At 60.1% G+C, this 23963-nt stretch overlaps 1 protein-coding gene across 2 annotated transcripts; it reads right to left on the bottom strand.

Moving 5' to 3' along the window:
- Positions 1-1065: 1065 nt before the first annotated feature.
- Positions 1066-23941, bottom strand: SPPL2B (signal peptide peptidase like 2B). 2 transcript variants are annotated; one of them, XM_068156368.1, is made up of 15 exons: positions 23805-23941; positions 18941-19060; positions 16612-16794; positions 16438-16527; positions 14931-15070; positions 13332-13474; positions 11194-11290; positions 10941-11057; positions 9406-9487; positions 7592-7666; positions 7410-7472; positions 5307-5406; positions 4167-4244; positions 3164-3324; positions 1066-2002 (listed from the first exon to the last, which is right to left on the bottom strand). In XM_068156368.1, exons 1-15 carry the CDS (start codon positions 23859-23861, stop codon positions 1715-1717), a joined length of 1794 nt encoding a protein of 597 aa, XP_068012469.1. In that variant the 5' UTR covers positions 23862-23941; the 3' UTR covers positions 1066-1714. The 2 variants fall into 2 exon arrangements, with proteins under 2 accessions (XP_068012469.1, XP_068012470.1); XM_068156369.1 differs by having other exon boundaries at positions 1915-2002; positions 3095-3324.
- Between the last annotated feature and the right edge of the window lie 22 nt (positions 23942-23963).

The raw sequence follows: 23963 nt of genomic DNA, 5'->3' as shown, positions 1-23963 counted from the left end.
GAGCTGAAGAGCTCCTCCAGGGAAATAAAAGAAGGAGGAAAAAGGAGAGGGCCAACTGCTGGAAGCCCAAGGCAGAGGAAGAGTGGCTAAAAATGGACAGACAGACCAGGAGAGAGCCCTTCAGCACCCAGCTCAGCTTGCAGCTGACTGACCAGGCCACTCTGCTGCTGCTGCTTCTGTGCAGGCCACTTTGGGCTCTCACCCAGCAGTTACTTCTCCCATGCCACCTGGGATCCTGTTCTGGGATCCTAGGATCCTTCCACTTCCTGCTTCAGTTTCCAGGTGAAGTGGTTGAGGCTTTCAGGGGCTGCAGTTTCAGTGTGCAACAGCCAAGCTGGGCAAAGCCACACTTCCCTAGATGGGACAAACACCACTACTGAAACCACAGCAGCCCTCCTCCACCTGCACTGAAGCTGCTGCAGGAGAGACTCAGTCAGCTCCCAGAGGGGAACACACAGTGCCAGCAACACAAAAGGAACCCAGAAGGCTGTAAAGCCACAGTGGAGTCCTTCAGAGTGCCATGGAGGAGGTGCAAAACACCAGGGCTGGGTGGCAGCTTCCTCCCAGGGCAGGGCAGGGCAGGCCACGCTTTGGCTGCCCCTGGGCCACCCAGGGCATGGCTGAGGCAGCTGGTCAGGTACTGAGCAGCTTGAACAACTGACTCCATAGCACCATGAGGCCTCCCCTGGCAATGCCAACAGCAGCAGACCTGGCTTCAGAATCACAAAGCAGAGTCCCAGGCCTCAAAACAACCAACCAGAGGGGTTCCAAAGCCTCCCACAGGTGAACCCTTCCTGCTTTACCATCCCCCCCAGCATCTGCCTGCTCAGCTCAGTGTAGCTCTGCTGCCTGCTTGCTTACCTCTTGGCCTTGCATCTTACACCTAAAGCATGAAACACTTTGCAAGATGCTCTTTGCTTCCACACAGTGCCCTGGGCCAGACACTGTTTGCTTTCAGACAGGCCCCAGAGCTCACCCAAGTGCTCAGAAGGCTTCCTTGCAGCTCCAGCCACCCTGCCTTTTAAACTAGACTGGTACCTGGAAGTAAAACCAAAGACAGCAAAGTTAAGAGATGCATTTAATGCACCTCCTGGTGGAGAAATCCTTGCATAGAGGCTGGCAGTGGAACCACCCTCTGCAGCTGTAGCATCCTAGAAGTGGCAGGGCTGGAAGGGACCTCAAGGGTCACCTTAGTTCCAGCCTAGCTCCTGCAGGTCAGTTGTTTGGACTAAAGCATTCCCTTGGATCAATGGCTTTGACAAGTAGGGAAGAGGGAAGTACAAGGTGACCAGAGGGGAAGTGCTGAGCCCCCCCTGTCCTGGTGCTCTCAGCCAAGCACTGCAGCAGTGTTCAATGCTTCTCCTCCGCAGCGAGCTGCGCTGTGCCAGAGCAGCAGAACAGCCACACAGAGGCCTGTGCTGAAATCCAGCCCCTGGAGGGATGGGAAGGGACCAGAGGCATCCCCAGCTGAAGCCATGGGTGAGATGCAGCCAGCAGACCCCTTTAGAGCAGCACCATATTTCAGAGGATGGTTGAAGTGTGCAGCTGGACCGAAGCTGGAGGCAGAACATTCTTGGTTGGGTTTAATGACGACTCCTCCCCAGGAGGCTCCTCACTGAATGCAGACACAACTAAACCAGTCCTAAACACACCCTGGGTGGACATGGATATGGTTGGGAAGGGGGGGGAAAAAAAAAAGAGTTCTCAGCACAGTTCATTCCAGCTGCTTTTCCTCTGCAGCTGGGCCTTGACTTTCCAGGGTGTCCTGGGGCTGCCCAGCCGGGTCCCCGCTCTGCGCCACGCAGGCTTCGGGCTGGTCCCTCTTTGTGCTGGCAGCAGGCAGCTCCTCTGCAGCTGAGCTGGGGCCTTGCAGCTCCTTCACATGGAGGGTGGGGTTGGTCAGTTGCTCTGGGTCTTGCTGGGGGGCTGGTGTGGTGCTGTCTTTGGGAGGCTCAGGGCAGTTGACAGGAGCTATCACCAAGGGAGGCTGAGGTAGGTCTTTCTGCAAAGGGAAGGCCACAGTCAGAATGGTGGAGGGCAGGAGGGCTACAAAGGATGCTGAGGGGACTGGAACAGCTCTGGTGGGGACAGGATGAGAGAACTGAGGCTTTTTAGGCCAGGAAAGAGCAGCCTGAGGGGGGATCTGATCAATACTTCACAGGGGGGTGTCAGCAGGGTGGCACCAGGCCTTGTGCAGTGGTGCCCAGTGGCAGGGCAAGAGGCAATGGGGGCACAGGCTTGGCCACAGGAAATTCCATCTAAACATTCCTTGGTGTGAGGGTGGCAGAGCTCTGGAGCAGGCTGCCCAGAGAGCTGGTGGAGTCTCTATCTTTGGAGACATTCAAAGCCCACCTGGATGTGTTCCTGGGTGACTGTGCCTAGGTGACCCTGGCTGGGCAGGGCTTGGACTGAGGGATCTGCAGAGGTCCCTTCCCACCCCACCCTGCTGGGAGTCTGGGGTAGTCTGTAACTAACACAGCTCTGAAGTTCTGAGCAGTCAGGTCTCTGGGTGCTCAATCATCTGCAAATGGACAAACAGTTGCCCCCAGTTCTGTGATTCTGTGAGAGATGCTCAGAGCCACAGGATGGTTTGGGTTGGAAGGGACCTCAGTGATCACCAACCCCCAGCCATGGGCAGGGACACCTCTCAACTAGGGTTGGCTGCACAAGGCCTCACCCAGCCTGGCCTTGCACACCTCCAGGCAGGAGACATCCACAGCCTCCCTGGGCAGCCTGTGCCAGAGTCTCATCACCCTCACACTGAAGAACTGTGAGCAACCTGCTGTGGTGTGAGGTGTCCCTGCCCATGGCAGGGGGGGTGGAATTGGCTGAGCCTTGAGGCCTCTCCCAACCCTGACAGCTCTGTGATTCTATGCTGCTGCTTCCAACAGAGCTCAGAGGAATCCAACCCAGGCAGAACCAAGGCCAGGCCTTGGCTGCTCCACCTTCCACCACCCAGCTGGAAGGGCCCAGAAGCACCCACAGAGGGCAACACTGCCGAGGCAAGGCAAACCCAACCTCTTCCCAGGCAAAGCACCAAGCAAAAGGGGAATCTTTGGGGTTGGGTTGAGAAGACTGCAAGAGTTTACTCAACTTTAAAGCTAGTTAGGGTTTGCTAACACTGAGTATGTCTCGGAGACACTGAGAGCAAAGTGGTATTCACCGCAAAGCCGCTGCCCGTCCAGAACATGCCCAGCTCCTTCCTCCAGAGGGCCACAGCAAAGCTGGTGAGCAGAGTGCAGGGCACCAGGTAGAGCAGGGCAGGCTGGCCCATCTGCATCAGTGCCAAGGCCACGAAGGTCACCAGGAGGCCGATGCCATAGCCTGGGGAGAAAGCAAAGCAGCAGACACCACTGCGTCACCAAGGCTGGAGCAGACCTCGGAGAGCATCCAGTCCGAGCTGGCACCCAACACCCCCTGACTACCAACCCAGGGCACCAAGGGCCACAGCCAGTCCCCTCTTGAGCACCTCCAGGCACAGGGACTCCACCACCTCCCTGGGCAGCACATTCCAACTCCAAAGTTCTTCACTCTCTCAGTGAAGAACTTTCTCCTCACCTCCAGCCTAAACCTCCCCTGGCACAGCTTGAGACTGTGTCCTCTTGTTCTGGTGCTGGTTGCTAGAGAGAAGAGACCAACCCCCTCCTGGCTACAACCTCCCTTCAGGGAGTCAAAGAGAGCAAGAAGGTCTCTCCTGAGCCTCCTCTTCTCCAGGCTAAGCAACCCCAGCTCCCTCAGCCTCTCCTCCCAGGGCTGTGCTCCAGACCCCTTCCCAGCCCCATTGCCCTTCTCTGGACACCTGCAAGCCTCTCAATGCCCTTCTTAACCTGAGGGGCCCTGCTCCACTTTCAAACCATTGTTCCTCATCCTGTCACTTCCAGCCCTTGTCACAAGTCCCTCCCCAGCTCTCCTGGAGCCCCTTCAGGTACTGGAAGGCTGTTCTGAGGTCTCCCTGGAGCCTTCTCTCCTCCAGGCTGAACATCCCCAACCCCCTCAGCCTGTTTCCATAGCAGAGGTTCTCCATCCCTCTGCTCATCTTCATGGTCTCCTCTGGACCCACTCCAGCAGGTCCCTGTCCTGGTTGTGTTAGGAGTCCCAGAGCTGGACACAGCACTCAAAGGAGCACCTCCTGTAGGTATTGGTGGAGCTGTCTCTGCCACACTTACCTATTGTGCAGGCTACAAAATAGACTCTGGATGACTGCACCTGGATGTCAAACCTATGGCAGTAGGCTACCAGCAAGCCTAGGAAAGGAGAGAGCAGTTACAACAGGTTTGCCACAGGGCTTGCACACCAAGTCACAAAGCCATCAAGTCACCCAGGAGCACTAGAGCTTACAAAGCAGCTCTGTGACACAAGCTCAGTAGAGCAGGAGCAATCCAACAATGCAATCCCATCTGTGGATGTTCCCAGATCCAAAAGGTTCAGCCCAGCCCCAAGAAGGAGCTGCAGAAGCCTCCTCCTCCTCTTGTGGTGAACACTGTGTGTGTGAGCTCCTCCCTTCCAGCTCCTGGGGAAGGCAGCACAAAGCTCTGGGTACTGACTCATGGCTCTTACAGGTCAGAGGGACACAGATGGGGACAACACAGACAAAAGGCTTCTCAGGAGGAAGCTGGACTCCAGAAGATCCCTCCTGACTTGCACCTGCAGTGGTGCCAGGCAGACTTCCACACACTCCCTGAAGTCAGATTTGAGAGAAGGAGTGGTGGGAAGGGTGGAGAGAAGCACTCAGAACAGCTGCAACCCAACAGGCTCCACCTGAGCAAGAGGAGAACTTCCTTGGTGTGAGGCTGCTGGAGGCCTGCAGCAGGCTGCCCAGAAAGGTTGTGGAGTCTCCTCCTCTGGAGAGCTTCCAAAGCCCCCTGGGCACTGTGCTCCTGGGCAGGCTGCTGTGGGTGCCCTGCTTTGGCAGGGGGGTTGGAGTGGATGACCTCCAGAGGTCCCTTCCAACCCCCCCATGCTGGGGCTCTGCCTGCTGTGCAAGGAAGGAGTGATGAAGCTTTGAGTGGCCAGGAGTGTCCTGACATCATGTGCAAGGGGACACAAAATTGCCTCTAGGGAAGATGTTTTATGCTGTAAAATCAACTCCTGATACTTCCCTGCGTGCCCTGACATCACCACAGGGGAAACTGACCCAGGAGGTTAATGCTCTTACAGCAAGAGGGAGGGAAAGAACAGCCAGGATAAACTTCCACGGTTAAGAGGCTGACAGCAGTTAAACCTTTCCCTTGAAGGAGAAGCCCAAGAGGTACAAAGCACTGACAGCTCCACAAGTAAAACTCTTAGCAGATTGAAACAAGAACTACCTGGAACTAGGATGTCTCCAAATCCCAGGAGGGAAAAGGGTCTGTCACAGAGAGCCAGGGGCGAGGAGTTCAGGCGCGGCACCTTCAGGACCATCGGGAGCTTGGGGGGACAGAGACAGCACCATGAGCAGCTGCATGCTCCCCACAGGCACTGGGGGGACACTGCCACAGGCTAACCAGGCAGGGGGGGAAGCCTCAGCCCTGGAGGTGTTCAAGGCCAGGCTGGATGTGGCTCTGAGCAGCCTGCTCTGGTGTGAGGTGTCCCTGCCCGTGGCAGGGGGCTTGGAACTGGCTGAGCCTTGAGGTCCCTTCCAGCCCTGCCAGCTCTGTGACATCCTTAAAGCAACCAAAGCACAGTTCCTGCAGATCCATTTCTCATTTCCCCAGCTCCTCCAGCCCATGCCCTCTGCCTGCTCCCCAGCTCCTCCAGCCCATGCCCTCTGCCTGCTCCCCAGCTCCTCCAGCCCATGCCCCCTGCCTGCTCCCCAGCTCCTCCAGCCCATGCCCTCTGCCTGCTCCCCAGCTCCTCCAGCCCATGCCCTCTGCCTGCTCCCCAGCTCCTCCAGCCCATGCCCTCTGCCTGCTCCCCAGCTCCTCCAGCCCATGCCCCCTGCCTCCTCCCCAGCTCCTCCAGCCCATGCCCTCTGCCTGCTCCCCAGCTCCTCCAGCCCATGCCCTCTGCCTGCTCCCCAGCTCCTCCAGCCCATGCCCCCTGCCTCCTCCCCAGCTCCTCCAGGCAATGCCCCCTGCCTGCTCCCCAGCTCCTCCAGCCCATGCCCTCTGCCTCCTCCCCAGCTCCTCCAGCCCATGCCCTCTGCCTGCTCCCCAGCTCCTCCAGCCCATGCCCTCTGCCTCCCCTCAGTCAGGTCATGCTGTACAGCTCTGTGCCCTCAGCTGGATGCTGCCCACAGGCACAGAACCCCTGCACACCACCATCTCTTCTCCTCTGCCTGCAATTTGTGTTCCTCTCCTCTGCCTCTCCACAAAGCAACCACCTGAAGAGTGGAGGAGGGGAGGCACAAACTGCCCACCTCAGTTTTCTCCCTTATGCTTCATCAGCACCAAGTTCTGTTTCCTAACCTGGTCACATGTGTTTGTGAAGCTGAGCTAACAGCTTCCTCACACTGAGACCCTTGGAAAACAAGATAAAAAAAGCCCAGAGCTGTTGCAACAAAGCACTAAAAGTCTGTGCTGCCTCTGCCTGCAGCAGGTTGCCAGAGTGCTGAGAAGTGCTGACTCTCAACAAGGGCAAGTGTAAACTACTGCAGCTGGACTATCCCAGTCCAGGCTGGGTGAGCAGTGGCTGAGAGCAGCCAGGAGGAGAAGGCCTTGGGGGTGTCAGTAGGTGACAAAGTCCCCAGGAGCCAGCAGTGGTCCCTGGCAGCCCAGCAGGCAGCTGAGTGCTGAGCTGCAGCCAGAGCAGGGAGAGCAGCAGCACAGGGAGGGGATTCTGCCCCTCTGCTCTGCTCTGCTCAGCCCCCACCTGCAGCACTGCCTCCAGCTCTGGGGCCCCCAGCACAGGAAGGACCTGGAGCTGCTGGAGAGGCTCCAGAGGAAGCCACAAAAATGATCAGAGGGCTGCAGAACCTCCCCTGTGGGGACAGGCTGGGAGAGCTGGGGCTGTTCAGCCTGGAGAAGAGAAGGCTCCAGGGAGACCTCAGAGCAGCCTTCCCTGAAGGGGCTCCAGGAGAGCTGGGGAGGGACTTTGGACAAGGGCTGGGAGTGCCAGGATGAGGAACAATGGCTTTGAGCTGGGAGAGGGGAGAGTGAGAGTGGAGATGAGGAAGAAATTGTTGGCAGTGAGGGTGGGGAGAGCCTGGCACAGGCTGCCCAGGGAGGCTGTGGCTGCCTCCTGCCTGGGGGTGTTGAAGGCCAGGCTGGATGAGGCCTTGAGCAGCCTGGGCTGGTGGGAGGTGTCCCTGGGCATGGAGGGAGGTTGGAACTGGATGAGCTTTAAAGATCCCTTCCCACCCAGCCCCTTCTGTGCCTCTCTGAATGAAATTCTTTCCAGCTGGACACTGCAGCTTCAGCTTTGCACTCTTCACATTGCAGAGAGGTTGGGAGTGCAGCAGCAGGCAGGCAGGGCCAGGTTTCAGAGCTTACCTTCTCATGAGTGGCAGAATCAGATGGGCCTGCAGCCACCTCCACCATGATGCTCTCCCCAGTCTAGAGGGAACAAACCAAAAGGAGAAACCAAAGCTGTTAGCTTAGCAGCCCTGGGGGCATTTGGGAGCAGAGGGACAAGCAGGGTGTGCCACCTGCTGAGCAGCAAGGACCTGACTTACCTTGGTCAGAAAAGGGGTGATGAAAACAAAGAAGACATCATAGACAAACAGGACCAGGAGCAGCAAGGTGCAGCCCTGAGGGGGGAGAGAGGACACTTGGTATTTGCAGCTACCCCTTAGGAATCAGCAAAGAATGAATCCCCAGCAGTTTGGGGCTGTCAGAGGCCAAAGCTAAGGAGGAGAAGAGTCACCCAAAGTGGTTTTTACTTAGTCCTTCAGTACTGCAGGTGGAGGAGCTGGGGCTGGCCTGCACCTCCCAGGAGAGAGCAACCCCTACAGACCAAGTGAGATGCTGGTGCCTCAAGTCCTCCATCAGGTACAACCCTGCTCAGCTGGTGAGGACACAGCAAAGGTTCCTCCTCCCCTCTGGAGGCTCTGAAATAGCAGCCCCAGGGCTTTGGGCCAAGCTGTGCAGGGAAATCAGCTCCTAGGTGAAGGTAACTTGAAAAGGGATGAGTAAATGATGTGGAGCTGAGGATGCTGAGTGAGTTCTGGAAGGTTTGAAGGGGCCAGAACAGCATCAGGTGTGTGTCAGATCCCAAACCAAGCCCACAGCCCCCAGCCACCCAGAATCATACAATGGGTTGGAAGGGACCTCCAAAGCTCAGCCACTCCAAACCCCTGCACTCAGCAGGGACATCCTCCACTAGATCAGCTTGCCCAGGGCCCTGTCCAGCCTCACCTTGAGCATCTCCAGGCATGGAGCCTCAGACACCTCCCTGGGCAGCCTGTTGCAGTGTTCCAGCAGCCTCCTGCTGCAGAACTTGTTCCTCACATCCAATCTCAAGCTGCTCTGCTCTGGTTTGAAGCCATTGCCCCTGGTGCTGTCCCTGCAGCCCTTTGGGAACAGTCCCTCTGCAGCCTTCTTGTAGCCCCTTCAGGTCCTGGCAGGCTGCTCTAAGGTCTCCCTGGAGCCTTCTCTTCTCCAGGCTGAACCCCCCCAGCTCCCTCAGCCTGTCCTCACAGCAGAGGTGTTCCAACCCCCTGATCATATTCATGGTCTCCTCTGGAGAAGTTGGTGTGTGGGGCTGGGGTAGTTCAGAGGGCAGTTACAGACTTCCAGAGGGGCCAGGAGGTGGAGCAGAGCAGTGGAATCTGTTCTGTTTCATCCCCCTAAGTCCTGCATCCCCAGAAACCCAACCACTCCTGCTTGTTCTGCCCTTTTCCCCCCCTCTCTCCTCCCAGGAGGACCCCAGGCTGTTATATCTTGTGGGAGAGGCCTGCTGCTGGCCTTGGCAATGCTGCCAATGAGGCCTGGAGCTGCCCAACTGGGGCCTGGAGCTGCCAAGCCCAATTCTGTGCTGTGTCACAGTGGTTTGGTATGGGGAGAGAGAGAGGCTTGGGGTGGGGGTTGTGGAGGCTTAGGCTTTGTTGGCCTGGTTTGAAGGGCCTGGTGTGAGGCTTTGGCTTCCTGGGGTTCTGTGCTAAGCCCAGATGCTGTGGGTGAGAGCTTCTGTGCTGCTGTACAGTTGTGAAGAGCATTTCCATTTGAACCCTCCCAGCCCAGCCCAATCCCTCCTGGGAGCATTCTTCTTTTGCCCCTTTAGGAAGAGGCCAAAGAGCAAATCTGCCTCACTCTGAGCTATGAGAGGGCTGTGATTTAACTGGCCCAGAGCTTCAAGCTCCCAAACCCCCCCCAGGGGTAACCACCACCCCTCCCCACCTTGGTGGTCTCCTCTGCACCAGTCACTCTCTGCAAAGCTACAAGGGAGTGGAAGGGAACTTCCAAGCCCTGTGCCCCACAGTGAGGGCCTCCTGTGCCTGCCCAGCCACTGGCAGGCAGGCTGTGGTGCACAGCTGTTTGACTTTCATACCTTGAAGGTCGGCAGGCGAATGGTTTTCAGCATGTAGAGGCAGAAAGCGATGCCCAGAGCATCCTGCAGCACCCAGGCCCACCTAGGGACAGAGCAGAGCAGCTTTGGGGCAGCAAGCACCACCCCAGGCCTTGGCCCTGGGCACCTCCTTGGGGCAGAAAACCTCATGAAAAACTTGGAACCAACCCTGCTGGCAGCAGGGGCTGGGCAATGGGAGGCTGAGCCTGGGCAGCCTGAGAGCCTCTGCAGGGGAAGGGCTGGATTGGCACTGAGGCAGCAGCAGGGTGGTGCTGCCTGGCCAGCCCTCAGTGAGGCTTGCCACTGAGATCATCAGAGAATAGGCTGGAAGGGAGCAGAGACTGGATGGGGAGCTTGGTGCCCTGGGTTAGTTGATCAGCTGGTGTTGGAGGATGGGTTGGACTCGATGGTCTCAAAGGTCTCTTGCAACCTGTTCTATTCCAAGGTCATCCAGCAGCCAGCAGGGACAGCCCCAACCAGAGCAGGTTGCTCACAGCCCCAGACAACCTGACCTGCACTGGTGCCAGGGATGGGGCAGCTCAAACCTCTCTGGCAGCCTGGGACAGGCTCTCACCACCCCCAAGGTCAAACATTTCTCCTTCTCTCCACCCTCAAGCTCCCTCTTGCAGTTCCAAGCCATCCCCCCTTGTCCTGTCCCAACAGGCCCTGCTCCAAACTCTGTCCCCAGCTTTCTGCTCAGCCCTTGAAGCTCTGCAAGGCCACCAGAAGGTCTCCCTGGAGCCCTCTCCTCTCCAGGCTGCCCAAGCCCAACTCTCTCAGCCTGGCCTCCCAGCAGAGGGCTTCCAGCCCTGCCAGCATTGCTGTGGCCTCTTCTGGCCCTGCTCCACCAGGTCCCTACATGGACTTTAAACCCCTCCAGGGATGGGTACTCCTCCTCTGCCCTGGGTGGCCTGCTAAAGCTTAATTCAACTCATAAGGCTTCAAAGCCAAGCTTGACAAGAGGCAGTCCTCTGTGAGCAGCAAGGGAGAGATGGAAGCACACAGAGCCAGAGAGCTGTTTGGGTTGGAGCAGCCCTTTAAGACTGATTCCAACCAGCAGCCCAACCCCACCATGGCTACAGGGCTCTGGAACACCTCCAGGCATGGGGACTCCACCACCTCCCTGGGCAGCCTGTGCCAATCCCTGGCAGCAATGTTTCCTCCTCTCCAGCCTGACCCTCCCCTGGCCCAGCTCCAGGCCATTTCCTCTTGTCCTCATTGGTTACTTGGGAGAACAGACCAAGACCAGCCTCAGCCCAAACTCCATTCAGAGATCTGTAGAGAGCAATGATGAAGTCTCTCCTGAACCTCCTCTTCTGCACACTAACCACCCCCAGCCCCCTCAGCTGCTCCTCCCCAGCCCCTTCCCCAGCTTGGTTGCCCTTGCAGAAGGAACAACCCAGAACTGCCACCCAAGCCTCTAGGCTCCTTTCCTGTCACTCCCACACTCTGGCAGCATCTCTGCTGTCAGCTGAGCCTTCCTGCATCTCCCAGCAAAGCCTGAAGCCCACACTCACTGATCCTCGTTCCTGAAGACTCCCCAGAGGACGCTGAGGGAGACGCAGAAGGCGGCCAGCAGCAGCATGCGGACCTGCGGCCGCTTGTGGAAGTAAGGCAGGTTGTTGTCTGGCACCCTGCAAGGCAACCACACCAGGCTTACCCCCTCCTCCTTGGGCAGGCCCTGCAGGGATGGAGCCACCCCTGGCAGCCCTCCCCAGCGGGTCACAGAGCTCCCCCTGTGCCTGAGCACGGGGAGAAGCTGCCCCATACCTGCACTTCCCCAAGGGGAGTCTCCGGACGAAGGGAGAGAGGCAGCTGTAGAGCCCGATGGAGGCAGCCAGGCAGAAGATTCCTATGATGACATAGACTGAGAGAGGGACAGGCAGTCAGAGGACAAGGAGAGAGAGGCTTGTTTTCATACCCCAGCTGAACAAAGCCCAGCCAAAACCCCTGAGTGAGAACTCAGACTCCCAAGGGCATCCTGGCCTGCATCAGGAGCAGTGTGGCCAGCAGGAGCAGGGAGCTCATCCTGCCCTGTGCTCAGCACTGCTGAGGCCACAGCTGGAGTCCTGTGTCCAGTTCTGGGCCCCTCAGTTCAAGAAGGACATTGAGAGACTTGAAGGTGTCCAGAGAAGGGCAAGGAGGCTGGGGAGGGGTCTGGGGCACAGCCCTGTGAGGAGAGGCTGAGGGAGCTGGGGTTGCTTAGCCTGGAGAAGAGGAGGCTCAGGGGAGACCTCATTGCTCTCTCCAACTCCCTGAAGGGAGGTTGTAGCCAGGAGGGAGTTGGTCTCTTCTCTCTAGCAACCAGCACCAGAACAAGAGGACACAGTCTCAAGCTGTGCCAGGGGAGGTTTAGGCTGGAGGTGAGGAGAAAGTTCTTCCCAGAAGGAGTTGTTGGCCATTGGGATGTGCTGCCTGGGGAGGTGGTGGAGTCCCTGTGCCTGGAGGTGTTCAAGAGGGGATTGGATGTGGCACTTGGTGCCATGGTCTAGTCCTGAGCTCTGTGGTGCCAGGTTGGACTGGATGATCCTTGAGGTCTCTTCCAACCTTGGTGATTCTGTGACACTGTGATCTCACCAGGGTGGAACTCAGACACTTCCACTGATCAGACCTTTGCTCTTTCAGTGTCTGCTCCCAGCTCCTTCTCCTCAGCTGTGTTTCAGGCAACAGCCTCTCCAACAAACCAGCCCCTCTGTGCTGGCAGTCCTGAAGCCACTCATTACCTCCTAAGCCTGAACAGCAACTCATGGTGAAGTGTTTGTGCTCTCCCTCTGAGGGGGCCGAGTGCTAAAGGCAACTCTCCACACCACTCAGGAGCAAACTGCCTGGGTGCAGCTGGGACACAGCTTGCTCAGGAACACCAGGGGTGGCAGCTCCAGGCCTCCAGGCCACCCTCATGGCTTTGGCCAAACAGTTTGGTAACTGAGCAGCAAAAATTGAACTTTATAATGATAAAAAAAATGGAGCAAGGATCAGCCTGGGCTGCAGCCAGAGCAGTGAGGCCAGAGGTGGAGAGAGAGGATCCTGCCCCTCTGCTCTGCTCTAGGCAGACCTCACCTGCAGGGCTGGGGCCAGCTCTGGGGCCCTCAACACAGGAAGGACTTGGACTTGCTGGAGAAGGTCCAGAGGAGGCCACCAAGATGATCAGAGGGATGGAGAACCTCCCATGTGGGGACAGGCTGGGGGAAGTGGGGCTGCTCAGCCTGGACCAGAGAATGCTCCAGGGAGGCCTCAGAGCTGCATTTCAGTATCTGCAGGGGAGCTGCAGGCAGGCTGGGGAGGGACTGCTCAGAAGGGGCTGTGGGGATAGGCTGAGGGACAATGGTTTGGAAGTGGAGCAGGGCAGAGTTAGGTTGGACACCAGGAGGAAGCTCTGCACAGGGAGGCTGGGGAGACACTGGAACAGGCTGCCCAGGGAGGTGGCTGAGGCTCCATCCCTGGAGACATTCAAGAGCAGGCTTCATGGGGTCCCTGTGCAGCCTGCCCTGGCTGGAGTTGTCCCTGCTGCCTGCAGGGGGGTTGGACAGGATGCCCTTGGAGGATCCCTTCCACCTTGATGCAGTCTGTGAGTCTCTGAACTTAACTCCACACAAAAGCAAGGCCAGCAGAGGTCTGAGCACACCTTTGACAGCATAGGGTGGAGGAGATCAAGTGTGGATCTGCTTCACAGGCTTTCATGCCTGGAAGCAGCAATCTGACCACCTCAGCCAACCCACCTCACCCAGAGCAGGCACAGCAAGGCACTCAGTGGGGCTCCCCTCAGTGTGCTTCCATCACACTGGGACCAAGCACCCACTGAGGCAGAGGACAGCTCAGGAGGGCTGACACAGCAGAAGCCTTCGTGCCAGGATCCCCTTGTGCTAGGGGGAGATGCAGCAGGACAAAGCCAGCTTTTTGAAGGAGAGTACCTAGGTGGTCATAGAAGAAATAGAGGAGGACCAGCATGGAGCAGCACATCACCACAAAGACACAGATCATGATGGGAGTCACGTCCACGGTCTCGTCGTCCTGCTTCTCGGCCCCGTCGTCGCGCTTGTGCTTCATGTAGCGCCTGCAGGGCAACCAGGCCACAGTCAGCCCTGCCAGGGGGCACTGCAGCTGCCTGGCCTTGCAAAACAGGACACAGCCTGTCCAGCAGGGACAGGGAGGGCTCTCCTTCCCCTCTGCTCTGCACTTCCAGCCAACATGCATTTAGGAAGGGCAGGTCCTGCCTCTCCAACCTGATCTCCTTCTATGCCCAGGTGACAGGCTGGTGGCCGTGGGGAGGCTGTGGATGTGGTCTGCCTGGACTGCAGCAAGGCCTTTGACACCACCCCCACAGCAAACTGCTGGCCAAGCTGTCAGCCCCTGGCTTGGACCACTACACTCTGAGCTGGGTTAGGAACTGGCTGAGGGCTGAGCCCAGAGAGTGGTGGTGAATGGTGCCACAGCCAGCTGGCAGCCAGGCACCAGTGGTGTGCCCCAGGGATCAGTGCTGCCCCCCAGGGATCAGTGCTGGGCCCTGTGCCCTTTAACCTCTTCATTGATGATCTGGGTGAGGGGATTGAGTCAGTCAGCAGCAAGTGTGCAGATGACACCAGGTTAGGAGCAGATGTTGGTCAGTTAGAGGGCAGAAGGGCTCTGCAGAGGGACCTTGCCAGGCTGGACAGATGGGCAGAGGCCAACAGGATGGCATTCAACAAGTCCAAGTGCCAGGGGCTGCACTTTGGCCACAGCAACCCCAGGCAGAGCTACAGGCTGGGATCAGAGTGGCTGAGAGCTGCCAAACAGAGAGGGACCTGGGGGTGCTGATTGACAGCTGCCTGAACATGAGCCAGCAGTGTGCCCAGGGGGCCAAGAGGGCCAATGGCATCCTGGCCTGCATTAGGAATAGTGTGGCCAGCAGGAGCAGGGAGGTCATTGTGCCCCTGGACTCTGCATTGGTTAGGCCACACCTTGAGTCCTGTGGCCAGTTCTGGGCCCCTCAGGTTAAGAAAGACATTGAGAGACTTGAAGGTGTCCAGAGAAGGGCAACAAAGCTGGGGAGGGGTCTGGAGCACAGCCCTGTGAGGAGAGGCTGAGGGAGCTGGGGTTGCTTAGCCTGGAGAAGAGGAGGCTCAGGGGAGACCTCATTGCCCTCTGCAACTACCTGAAGGGAGGTTGTAGCCAGGTGGGGGTTGGTCTCTTCTCCCAGGCAACCAGCACCAGAACAAGAGGACACAGCCTCAAGCTGTGCCAGGGGAGGTTTAGGCTGGAGGTGAGGAGAAAGTTCTTCCCATTGGGATGTGCTGCCCAGGGAGGTGGTGGAGTCCCCATCCCTGGGGGTGTTCAAGAAGGGATTGGATGTGGCACTTGGTGCCATGGTCTAGTCCTGAGGTCTGTGGTGCCAGGTTGGACTTGATCTCTGAGGTCTCTTCCAACCTCCACCCAGCCCTGTGAGTGGCAGGGCTGCCAGGGGAGCTGCAGCCAGCTGTGCTCTGGCTGTGCACAGCACCAGGGAGCTGGCACCCAGCACTCCACTTACTCACTTTTTCACATCTCTGCTTCCTGCCCAGTAGCCTCCAATGGCAACAGTGCCCACAGCCATGACAAAGATGATCACCATGTTGTAGTCCAGCACAGGCTCGTTGGGGGCATACAGAGCTCCTTTCACCGAGCTGCCAAAGCTCTGTGGAGGAAGGAAGTGATGAGGAACTGCTGACAATCCACCTGAGCACAGGGTCAGGCACTGAGCTATCACTCAGCAACCTCAGAACCAAGCTTTGCTGTGAGAACTTGAGAGCCAGCTCTTGGCCCTGCTCTAAGTGGTTTTTATTTCCAGCACCAAGCTCCCTTTTGGTTTTGCTCTGAAGATGCTCCTGGGCCCTGCTGAGACCTCTCCTGCAGGGCTGTGTGCAGCTCTGGGGCCCTCAACACAGGAAGGACCTGGACTTGCTGGAGAGGGGCCAGAGGAGGCCACCAAGATGATCAGAGGGCTGCAGAACCTCCTCTGTGGGGACAGGCTGAGAGACTTGGGGCTGCTCAGCCTGGACCAGAGAAGGCTCCAGAGAGACCTCAGAGCTGCATTTCAGTACCTGAAGGGGAGCTGCAGGCAGGCTGGGGAGGGACTGCTCAGAAGGGGCTGTGGGACAATGGTTTGGAAGTGGAGCAGGGCAGGGTTAGGTTGGACATCAGGAGGAAGCTCTGCACAGGGAGGCTGGGCAGACACTGGCACAGGCTGCCCAGGGAGGTGGTTGAGGCTCCATCCCTGGAAGCATTCAGGCTCAGCCTGGCTGTGTCCCTGTGCAGCCTGCTCTGGCTGGAGCTGTCCCTGCTGCCTGCAGGGGGTTGGCCAAGCTGCCCTTGGAGCCTCCCTCCCAGCCCAATGCCATCTGTGAGATAACCTCAGCAGGCATTTGCCTTTTTGTCCCACATCCTGACACAACCTTCACAAGTGCAGCAGCCACAGATGCAGAGCTCTTAGGAGGGACTTAAAACACTGCTGAGCAGAGACTCCTTTCAGGGAGGTAAGAGAAATTAGAGCCTGCTGGAGCTGAGCCTGCTGTGGGCCCTGCTGTAGCAGGGCTGCTGGGCTCAGGAAACCTCTCCTGAGTGCTCCCCAGTGACAGGACAAGGCAGAAACCTGACCATAGGAAGTGTGATCTAAACACAAGGAGGAGCTTCTGTGCTGGGAGGGTGGCAGAGCCCTGGGGCAGGCTGCCCAGAGAGGCTGCAGAATCTCCTTCCCTGGAGACTTGCAAAGCCTGGCTGGCTGTGTTCTGGGTGACCTGCCCTGGGTGACCCTGCCCTGGCAGCAGGGCTGCACTCAGGGGAGGTTTAGGCTGGAGATGAGGAGAAAGTTCTTCACTGAGAGTCATTTGTCATTGGGATGTGCTGCCCAGGGAGGTGGTGGAGTCCCCATCCCTGGAGGTGTTCAAGAGGGGATTGGATGTGGCACTTGGTGCCATGGATCTCCAGAGGTCCCTCCCATGCTGTGATTCTGTGGCTCAGATGACCTCCAGGGATCCCTCCTGTGTGACTCAGTGCCCCACTCACCTTGCCAATATCCAGCATGTCAGTGTAGCTGAGCAGAGCCACAGGAATATCAATCTCTTCATACTGACTCCTGTTGCCCCCAGGAGGGACCTGAAAGGCAGCAGAGCAGGTCAGAAGGCAACCAGCAGCCAGCTCCAGGGGAGGGCCAGCAGCCAGGAGCAGGAAGGGACTCACCAGCCTCTCCCTGCTGACAATCAGCAGCCCACGAGCTCCATTGATCTGGGCCAGCCTCACTTTCTCATAGAAGGTGCAGTTGCCTCTCATCACCATGGGGATCTGGTTGGTGAAGCCCCCATCAGGGACATCAGAGGGAGAGCACAGGACTGAGGCTGTCTGATCCTGCAGCTGCAGGAGGGACTGCAAGAAAAAACAGCAAGGGCTTCACAGCTGCATCTAAAAGGCAAAGCAAGAGCAGAGAGCACAGAGCTTGCAAGGGGGATCTGGGAGGCTCCAGCAGGGCAGGGACTGAGGGCTCTGGGAGCCAGCAGAGAGCTGAACCAGGGCTGCTCTGCTCTGCTGCAGGCTCCTGCCTGGCTTCACTCTCTGCTACAGACTTTTGCAGGCAAAGGTGGGACCTGGTCTCTGTTTGCCTTTGCTTTCTTTGCTGCTGCTCTGCTGCAGGCATCCAGGCTGGAGGAGCAGAGCAAAGCTGCTGGGGTGGCACAGAGTGGCAGGCTGAGATCAGGCAGGGTATGAAGGCCAGGCTGGATGCAGGCTGGGCAGGGACTGCCTGGAGAGCAGCCCTGGGGAAAAGGCCTTGGGGGTGCTGGGGAGGAGAAGCTCAGCAGGAGCCAGCAGAGAGCACTTGCAGCCCAGAGAGCCAAGCAGAGCCTGGGCTGCAGCAAGAGAAGTGTGGCCAGCAGGGCCAGGGAGGGGATTCTGCGCCTCTGCTCCACTCTGCTGAGACCACAGCTGGAGCTCTGGGGCCAGTTCTGGAGCCTCTGTGCCAGGAAGGATCTGGAGGTGCTGGAAGGTGTCCAGGGAAGGGCCATGAGGATGAGCAGAGGGCTGGAGCTGCTCTGCTGTGAGGACAGCCTGAGAGAGTTGGGGTTGTGCAGGCTGGAGAGGAGAAGGCTCCAAGGAGACCTCATTGTGGCCTTCCAGGATCTGCAGGAGGCTACAAGAAAGCTGGGGAGGGACTTGTGAGGGTGTCAGGGAGGGATAGGACTGGGGGGGATGGAGCAAAACTGGAAGTGGGGAGATTCAGATTGGATGTGAGGAAGAAGTTGTTCCCCATGAGGGTGGTGAGAGCCTGGCACAGGCTGCCCAGGGAGGTGGTGGAAGCCTCCTGCCTGGAGGTGTCTGCAGCCAGGCTGGAGGTGGCTGTGAGCAACCTGCTGTGGTGTGAGGTGTCTCTGCCCATGGCAGGGGGGTTGGAACTGGCTGAGCCTTGGGGTCCCTTCCAGCCCTGCCAGCTCTGTGGTTCTATGAACACCTGGGAGCACAACCAGGCTGAGCTGGAGCCCAACAGCAGAGGCAACACAGACTTCCAGCTGAGCCCAGCATGGCCAAGCCCCTGGGCTCTGAGCTGCTTCTCCCAAGCCCTGGGACTCAGAGATGCTGCAGGCCTGCTCCAGTGCCTTAGCTTTGGCCTTCCTCAGAGCCTGCAGCTGTCCTGCAGACATCTGCTCTGCTGCTTGACACAGCTGCAGTGCAAAACACCAGAGAGGCTTCATGGTGCTAGAGAGAAGCCTGGCAGGAACTGGTCCTTGCAAAACCTGACCAAGGAGCAGCTCTGCCCAGCTCTGTCTGCAGCCCTCCCTGCTGCCTGCTGAGAGCTGTGTGAGCAGAGGCAGCTCACAGCTCACTCTTCTTAGGAGCTGAGCTGCTGCCTTTGAGAAGTGTCAGGACAAAGCCTTAAGCTGAAAGGCTGAGAGCTGTAACTGTGTCTGAGGACTCCACAGGCACCTGACCACAGAACCATTCAGGCTCCCCAGCTCAGGAGGGACAGGGATCTGCTGGACAGAGTCCAACAGAGGCTACAAGGATGAGGAAGGGACTGCAGCACTGCCTGGGGAGGAGAGGCTGAGAGCCCTGGGGCTGCTCAGTCTGGAGAGGAGAAGACACAGAGGGGATCTGATCAATGTCTATCAATAGCTGAGGGCTGGGGGGCAGGAGGGAGGGGACAGCCTCTGCTCAGTTGCACCATGGGATAGGGCAAGAGGCAAGGGATGGAAACTCCTGCACAGGAGATTCCACCTCAACATGAGGAGGAACTTCTGCACTGTGAGGGTCCCAGAGCCCTGGAGCAGGCTGCCCAGAGAGGTTGTGGAGTCTCCTGCTCTGGAGCCTTCCCAGCCCCACCTGGATGTGTTCCTGTGTGCCCTGTGCTGGGCTCCTGTGTGCCCTGGGCTGGGCTCCTGTGTGCCCTGGGCTGGGTTCTGGGCTCCTGCTCTGGCAGGGGGCTGGACTGGGTGATCTCCAGAGCTCCCTCCCAGCCCCCAGCATCCTGTGAGAGGCACTGGGAACACACTCTCCCCCCACTGCTGGCCTGGGTACTTACAGCCTTGCCCAGGTCATGTGGCAGATGAGCCCACTGGGAGTTGAAGAGGATGCAGTAGTCCTTTCCTTTGCTGCTCCCCTTCTCTGGGAGGACATGCACCATCCCATACTCACAGCACACCTGCAAAGGCAACACAGCTCACTGCAGCTCTGGAGGGCAGTGCTGCTGCCCAGCCTGCTCTGGGCCCCAGAGAGCTGCCAGGAAGCCTCAGTGAGCACAGTGCAATTCACCACCACTCCCATCACAGCCAGGCAAAGAGCTGGGGCTGTTCAGGCTGCAGAAGAGAAGGCTCCCAGGTGACCTCATTGTGGCCTTCCAGGATCTGAAGGGGGCTCCAGGAAGGCTGGGGAGGGACTGCTCAGGATCTCAGGCAGTGATAGGACTAGGGGGAATGGAATGCAGCTGGAGGTGGGGAGATTCAGGCTGGAGGTGAGGAGGAAGTTCTCCCCCATGAGAGTGGTGAAGCCCTGGGATGGGTTGCCCAGGGAGGTGGTTGAGGTCCCAGCCCTGGAGGGAGGGAGCAGCAGATCCCTTCCAAAGACCCCAAACAGCCTGAGCCAAGAGCAAGGCAGAGAGCACAGCTGGGGCCCAGCAGGGCACACCACAGCTCACTGTGCCAGCTGCCAGCCCTGCCCCCTGAGCCACAGGGTGCCACAGGGCTCCACAGCACCTCACTGCCTGGGGCTGAGGCTGCTGAGCCACCCAGGGCCACCCTGAGCAGTGCAGGCACCAGAGAGTCACAGAGTGGGAAGGGAGCTCAAAGCTCAGCCAGCTCCAAGCCCTGCATGGGCCCCAGGGACACCTCCCCCAGCCCAGGCTGCTCAGGGCCTCATCCAGCCTGGCCCTGAACACCTCCAGGCAGGAGGCAGCCACAGCCTCCCTGGGCAGCCTGTGCCAGGCTCTCCCCACCCTCACTCTTAACAACTTCTTCCTCATCTCCACTCTCAGTCTCCCCTCTCCCAGCTCAAAGCCATTGTTCCTCATCCTGGCACTCCCAGCCCTTGCCCAAAGTCCCTCCCCAGCTCTCCTGGAGCCCTTCAGGTACTGGAAGGTTGCTCTGAGGTCTCCCTGCAGCCTTCTCTTCTCCAGGCTCACAGCCCCAGCTCTCCCAGCCTGTCCCCATAGCAGAGGTTCTCCAACCCTCTGATCCTCTCTGTGGCCTCCTCTGGCCCCTCTCCAGCAGCTCCAGGTCCTTCCTGTGCTGGGGGCCCCAGAGCTGGAGGCAGTGCTGCAGGTGGGGACTGAGCAGAGCAGAGCAGAGGGGCAGAATCCCCTCCCTGTGCTGCTGCTCTCCCTGCTCTGGCTGCAGCTCAGCACTCAGCTGCCTGCTGGGCTGCCAGGGACCAGTGCTGGCTCCTGGGGAGTTTGTCACCACCTGACACCCCCAAGGCCTGCTCCTCAGGGCTGCTCTCAGCCACTCCTTGCCCAGCCTGGATCTGTGCTGGGGATTGCCCTGAGCCAGCTGCAGGAACCTTGCCCTTGGCCTTGTTGAACTCCATGGGGTTGGCTTGGTCCCACCTCTGCAGCCTGTCCAAGTCCCCCTGGCTGGATCCCTTCCCTCCAGTGTGTCAGCAGCACCACACAGCCTGCTGCCTCCACCCCAGTGCCCAGGTCCCTGACAGAGATGTCCAACAGCTCTGGTGCCAGCCCTGACCCTGAGGGGCTCCACTGGTCCCTGCTGAAGCTTTGCAAACCAGGAGGAATCCAAAGTGGCCTGAAAGGAGCCAGCCAGGCCAGGAGGAGGACAGCAGCAGCTCAGTGTAATGCACTTCCCTCTGTGCTGCAGCAGCAGCAGGGCTTCAAGTCTCTGGGCAGCCTGCTCAAGCCTGTGGCCACTGCCACTGCCAGGCCTGAGGGACTTGCCTGGAGCCAGGCACTCTGCTGCAATGCATGGGGCTGCAGCCAAGAGCTCCAAGCATCCAAGAGCCCCCAGGGGCAGGCTGCCTCACCTGCACTGTGCTCACCTTGTCCAAGCTGAGGGATCAAGCAAGCTCCCCCCCAGGCCTTGACTCATTCTGATCTCTTGCTAACGTCTGGGGCCCATGCTGGCACTGCCAACCCACCCAGAACACTCAGGGGAGGGGGGGGATAGGGAAGGGAAGGATGCTGGAGGCAAAAAGGGGATGCTGAGAGATGGGAGAGAGGTTAAGTGGCAAGCAGAGCATCCTGCCAGCAAGCAGAGCCCCCCTGCAAGCAGAGGCCACCCCCCCTGCCAGCCAGCACAGGCCACCCCCCCCTGCCAGCCAGCACAGGCCACCCCCTCCCCTGCCAGCCAGCACAGGCCACCCCCCCCCCCTGCCAGCCAGCACAGGGCACCCCCCCCCCTGCCAGCCAGCACAGGGCACCCCCCCCCTGCCAGCCAGCACAGGCCACCCCCCCCCCTGCCAGCCAGCACAGGCCACCCCCCCCTGGAGCCAGCACAGGCCACCCCCCCCTGCCAGCCAGCACAGGCCACCCCCCCCCCGGAGCCAGCACAGGCCACCCCCCCCCTGCCAGCCAGCACAGGCCACCCCCCCCCTGCCAGCCAGCACAGGCCAGCCCCCCCTGCCAGCCAGCACAGGGCACCCCCCCCTGGAGCCAGCACAGGGCACCCCCCCCCTGCCAGCCAGCAGAGGCCACCCCCCCCCTCCCTGCCAGCACAGGCCACCCCCCCCCCTGCCAGCCAGCACAGGCCAGCCCCCCCTGCCAGCCAGCACAGGCCAGCCCCCCCTGCCAGCCAGCACAGGGCACCCCCCCCCCTGCCAGCCAGCACAGGCCAGCCCCCCCTGCCAGCCAGCACAGGCCACCCCCCCCCTGGAGCCAGCACAGGCCACCCCCCCCTGCAAGCAGGGATCCCTGGCATGGAACCAGGCAGGAGACAGGGATGGGGCAGAGGGATAAGCCCCAGAACCACTGAGGCTGGAACTGACCTCCAGGCTTGAGCCCAACCACCCCCAGCACTGCCAGGTCCCCAGCACCACAGCTTTGAAATGCCTCCAAGGGGCTGAGTCCCTCACTGCCTGGGCAGCCTCTCCCAGGCCCTGCCAAGCCTCTCCAGGCAGGAATTGTTCCTCATGTCCAAGCTAAGCCTCCCTGTGTGCAGCTTCAGGCCATCTCTTCCCCTGCCACTTGCTACAAGGCTCCAGCCTCCTCCCAGGGGGCTGTGAAGAGGGAGGAGGTCTCCCCCTCAGCCTCCTCTTCTGCAGGCTGAACAACTCCAGTGCCCTCAGCTGCTCCTCCCAGGGCTTAACCCTCCCTCAGCAGCTCTGTGGCCTTCTCTGGGCCTGTCCCAGCCCCTCGATGTCTTTCCTGCAGCAGGGGCACAGAGCTGACCCCAGCACCAGCCCAGCAATGGCAGTGCAGCAGGCACAGCACCTCCCAAAGCACCTGACAGAGCATTTAGCAACCTGAAGAGCCTCTTCAGAGCACAAACCACAACAGCCTCCTGCAGTGCAGGAACTAACAGCCCTCCCTTCCCAGAGGGGCTGGAAGGGACCCCTGGAGATCACCCAGCCCCAACGCCCTGCCAGAGCAGGGGCACCCAGGGCAGCTCTCACAGGAACACAGCCAGGGGGGTCCTGAGTATCTCCAGAGAGGGAAGACCCCACAGCCCCCCTGGGCAGCCTGCCCCAGGGCTCTGGCACCCTCAGAGGGAAAGAATTCTCCTGTCCCAGGGCTGCCTGCCTAGCTGTGGGTTGTGATGAAGAGGCTGAACTTCAGCAGGGCCCAGGCAGCCACAGCCACACTCTGGGGGCAGCCCTGAGGGGTGCAGCACTGCCAGAGCCAAAGCTCAGGAGCTCAGCTCTCACCCTGCAGCTGGGATGTTGCACCCAGAAGCTGTTGGGCTTTGGGGGTTGGGGCTGGGGGGGAAAGAGAGAAGTAAATCACAGCCTGAAACAGCTGAAGCCCAGCCAGCAGCAGCAGGGGCAGCAAATGCTGCAAGCAGCCCTGCCTGGGGTGCAGGGTGAGCACAGCAGCTGCTGCCACTGCTCTGAGCTCTGCCCTTTGCACAGCACCACAGAATGTTAGGGGCTGGAAGGGACCTCTGGAGGCCACCCAGTCCCAACCCCCTGCCAGAGCAGGAGCCCCCAGAGCAAGGCACACAGGAACACAGCCAGGGGGGTTTGGAACATCTCCAGAGTGGGAGACTCCACAACCCCCCTGGGCAGCCTGCCGCAGGGCTCTGTCAGCCTCCCAGGGCAGCAGCTCTCCTGTCTCAGCCTCCCTGCCCCGCTCGGCACAGCCGCTAGAACTCCCTGCCGCAGAACTCGCTAGGAGTGCAGAGAGGGCTGGGATCAGCACAATCCCCTCCTGCTCTGCCGGCCGCCTTTGGGGAGGGGAGGCGAAGCCACAGCCGAGCCAAGGGCCGTGGTGCTGCGGGGATCCCAAGCCCAGGCGCTGGCCTGCACAGCCCCCCCGAGGGGCTGCCCGGGGAAGGCTGCCGGCGGCCAGAGGCGGCCAGCGCTAGGAGGAGACGCCGTGAGCCGCAGGGCAAAGAGGCGGGGGGAGCCCTGGACGGCAACAGCTTCCAATACGTGTAGGTATGTACGTGAACACAGCGAAAGGAGCAGGCCGAGGACGGGCGCGGGGCACGGCCCCGTACGGACGCTGCTCCTCTTCTCCCCTCCCGAGCCCGGGGGTCGCCTCGCGGCCCAGCCCCGGCGGGCAGACGGCCCCGCTCCCGCCGGCCAGCCCCGGCACTGCCCCGCGCAGGCACTGCCCCGCGCCGCCGCTGCCCGCCACACACCGCGGGGCCGGCGGCACCCCAGGCCCGCCCGGGGCCAGCGCTGACCCAGCCCAGGCTCCGCCGCCACCGCGCCCCGAGCGGCTCCCGTCCCCGAGACCAAGGGCCCGAGACGCTCCCGGCGCGGGCGCGGCGCCTCACCTGCGGCAGAACACACAGAAGCAGCCAGAGGCGGAGCCGGGCCCGCCGCGCCGCCATGCCGGGCCCGCCGCGCCGCCGCCCGCTTTGTTTGCGACCGGGCCGGGCCGGGCCGGGCCCCTTCCGCACCGGGTCCCCCTGCGCCCCGCCCCGGAAGTCCCG

This window comes from Melanerpes formicivorus, unplaced genomic scaffold, assembly GCF_026170545.1.
Source record: "Melanerpes formicivorus ecotype bairdi unplaced genomic scaffold, bMelFor1.0.p_v2 SCAF_34, whole genome shotgun sequence".
NCBI classification, from domain to species: domain Eukaryota; kingdom Metazoa; phylum Chordata; class Aves; order Piciformes; family Picidae; genus Melanerpes; species Melanerpes formicivorus.
Note: the sequence above shows the minus strand (reverse complement) of the source record. Positions and strands in the feature narration are given on the sequence as shown.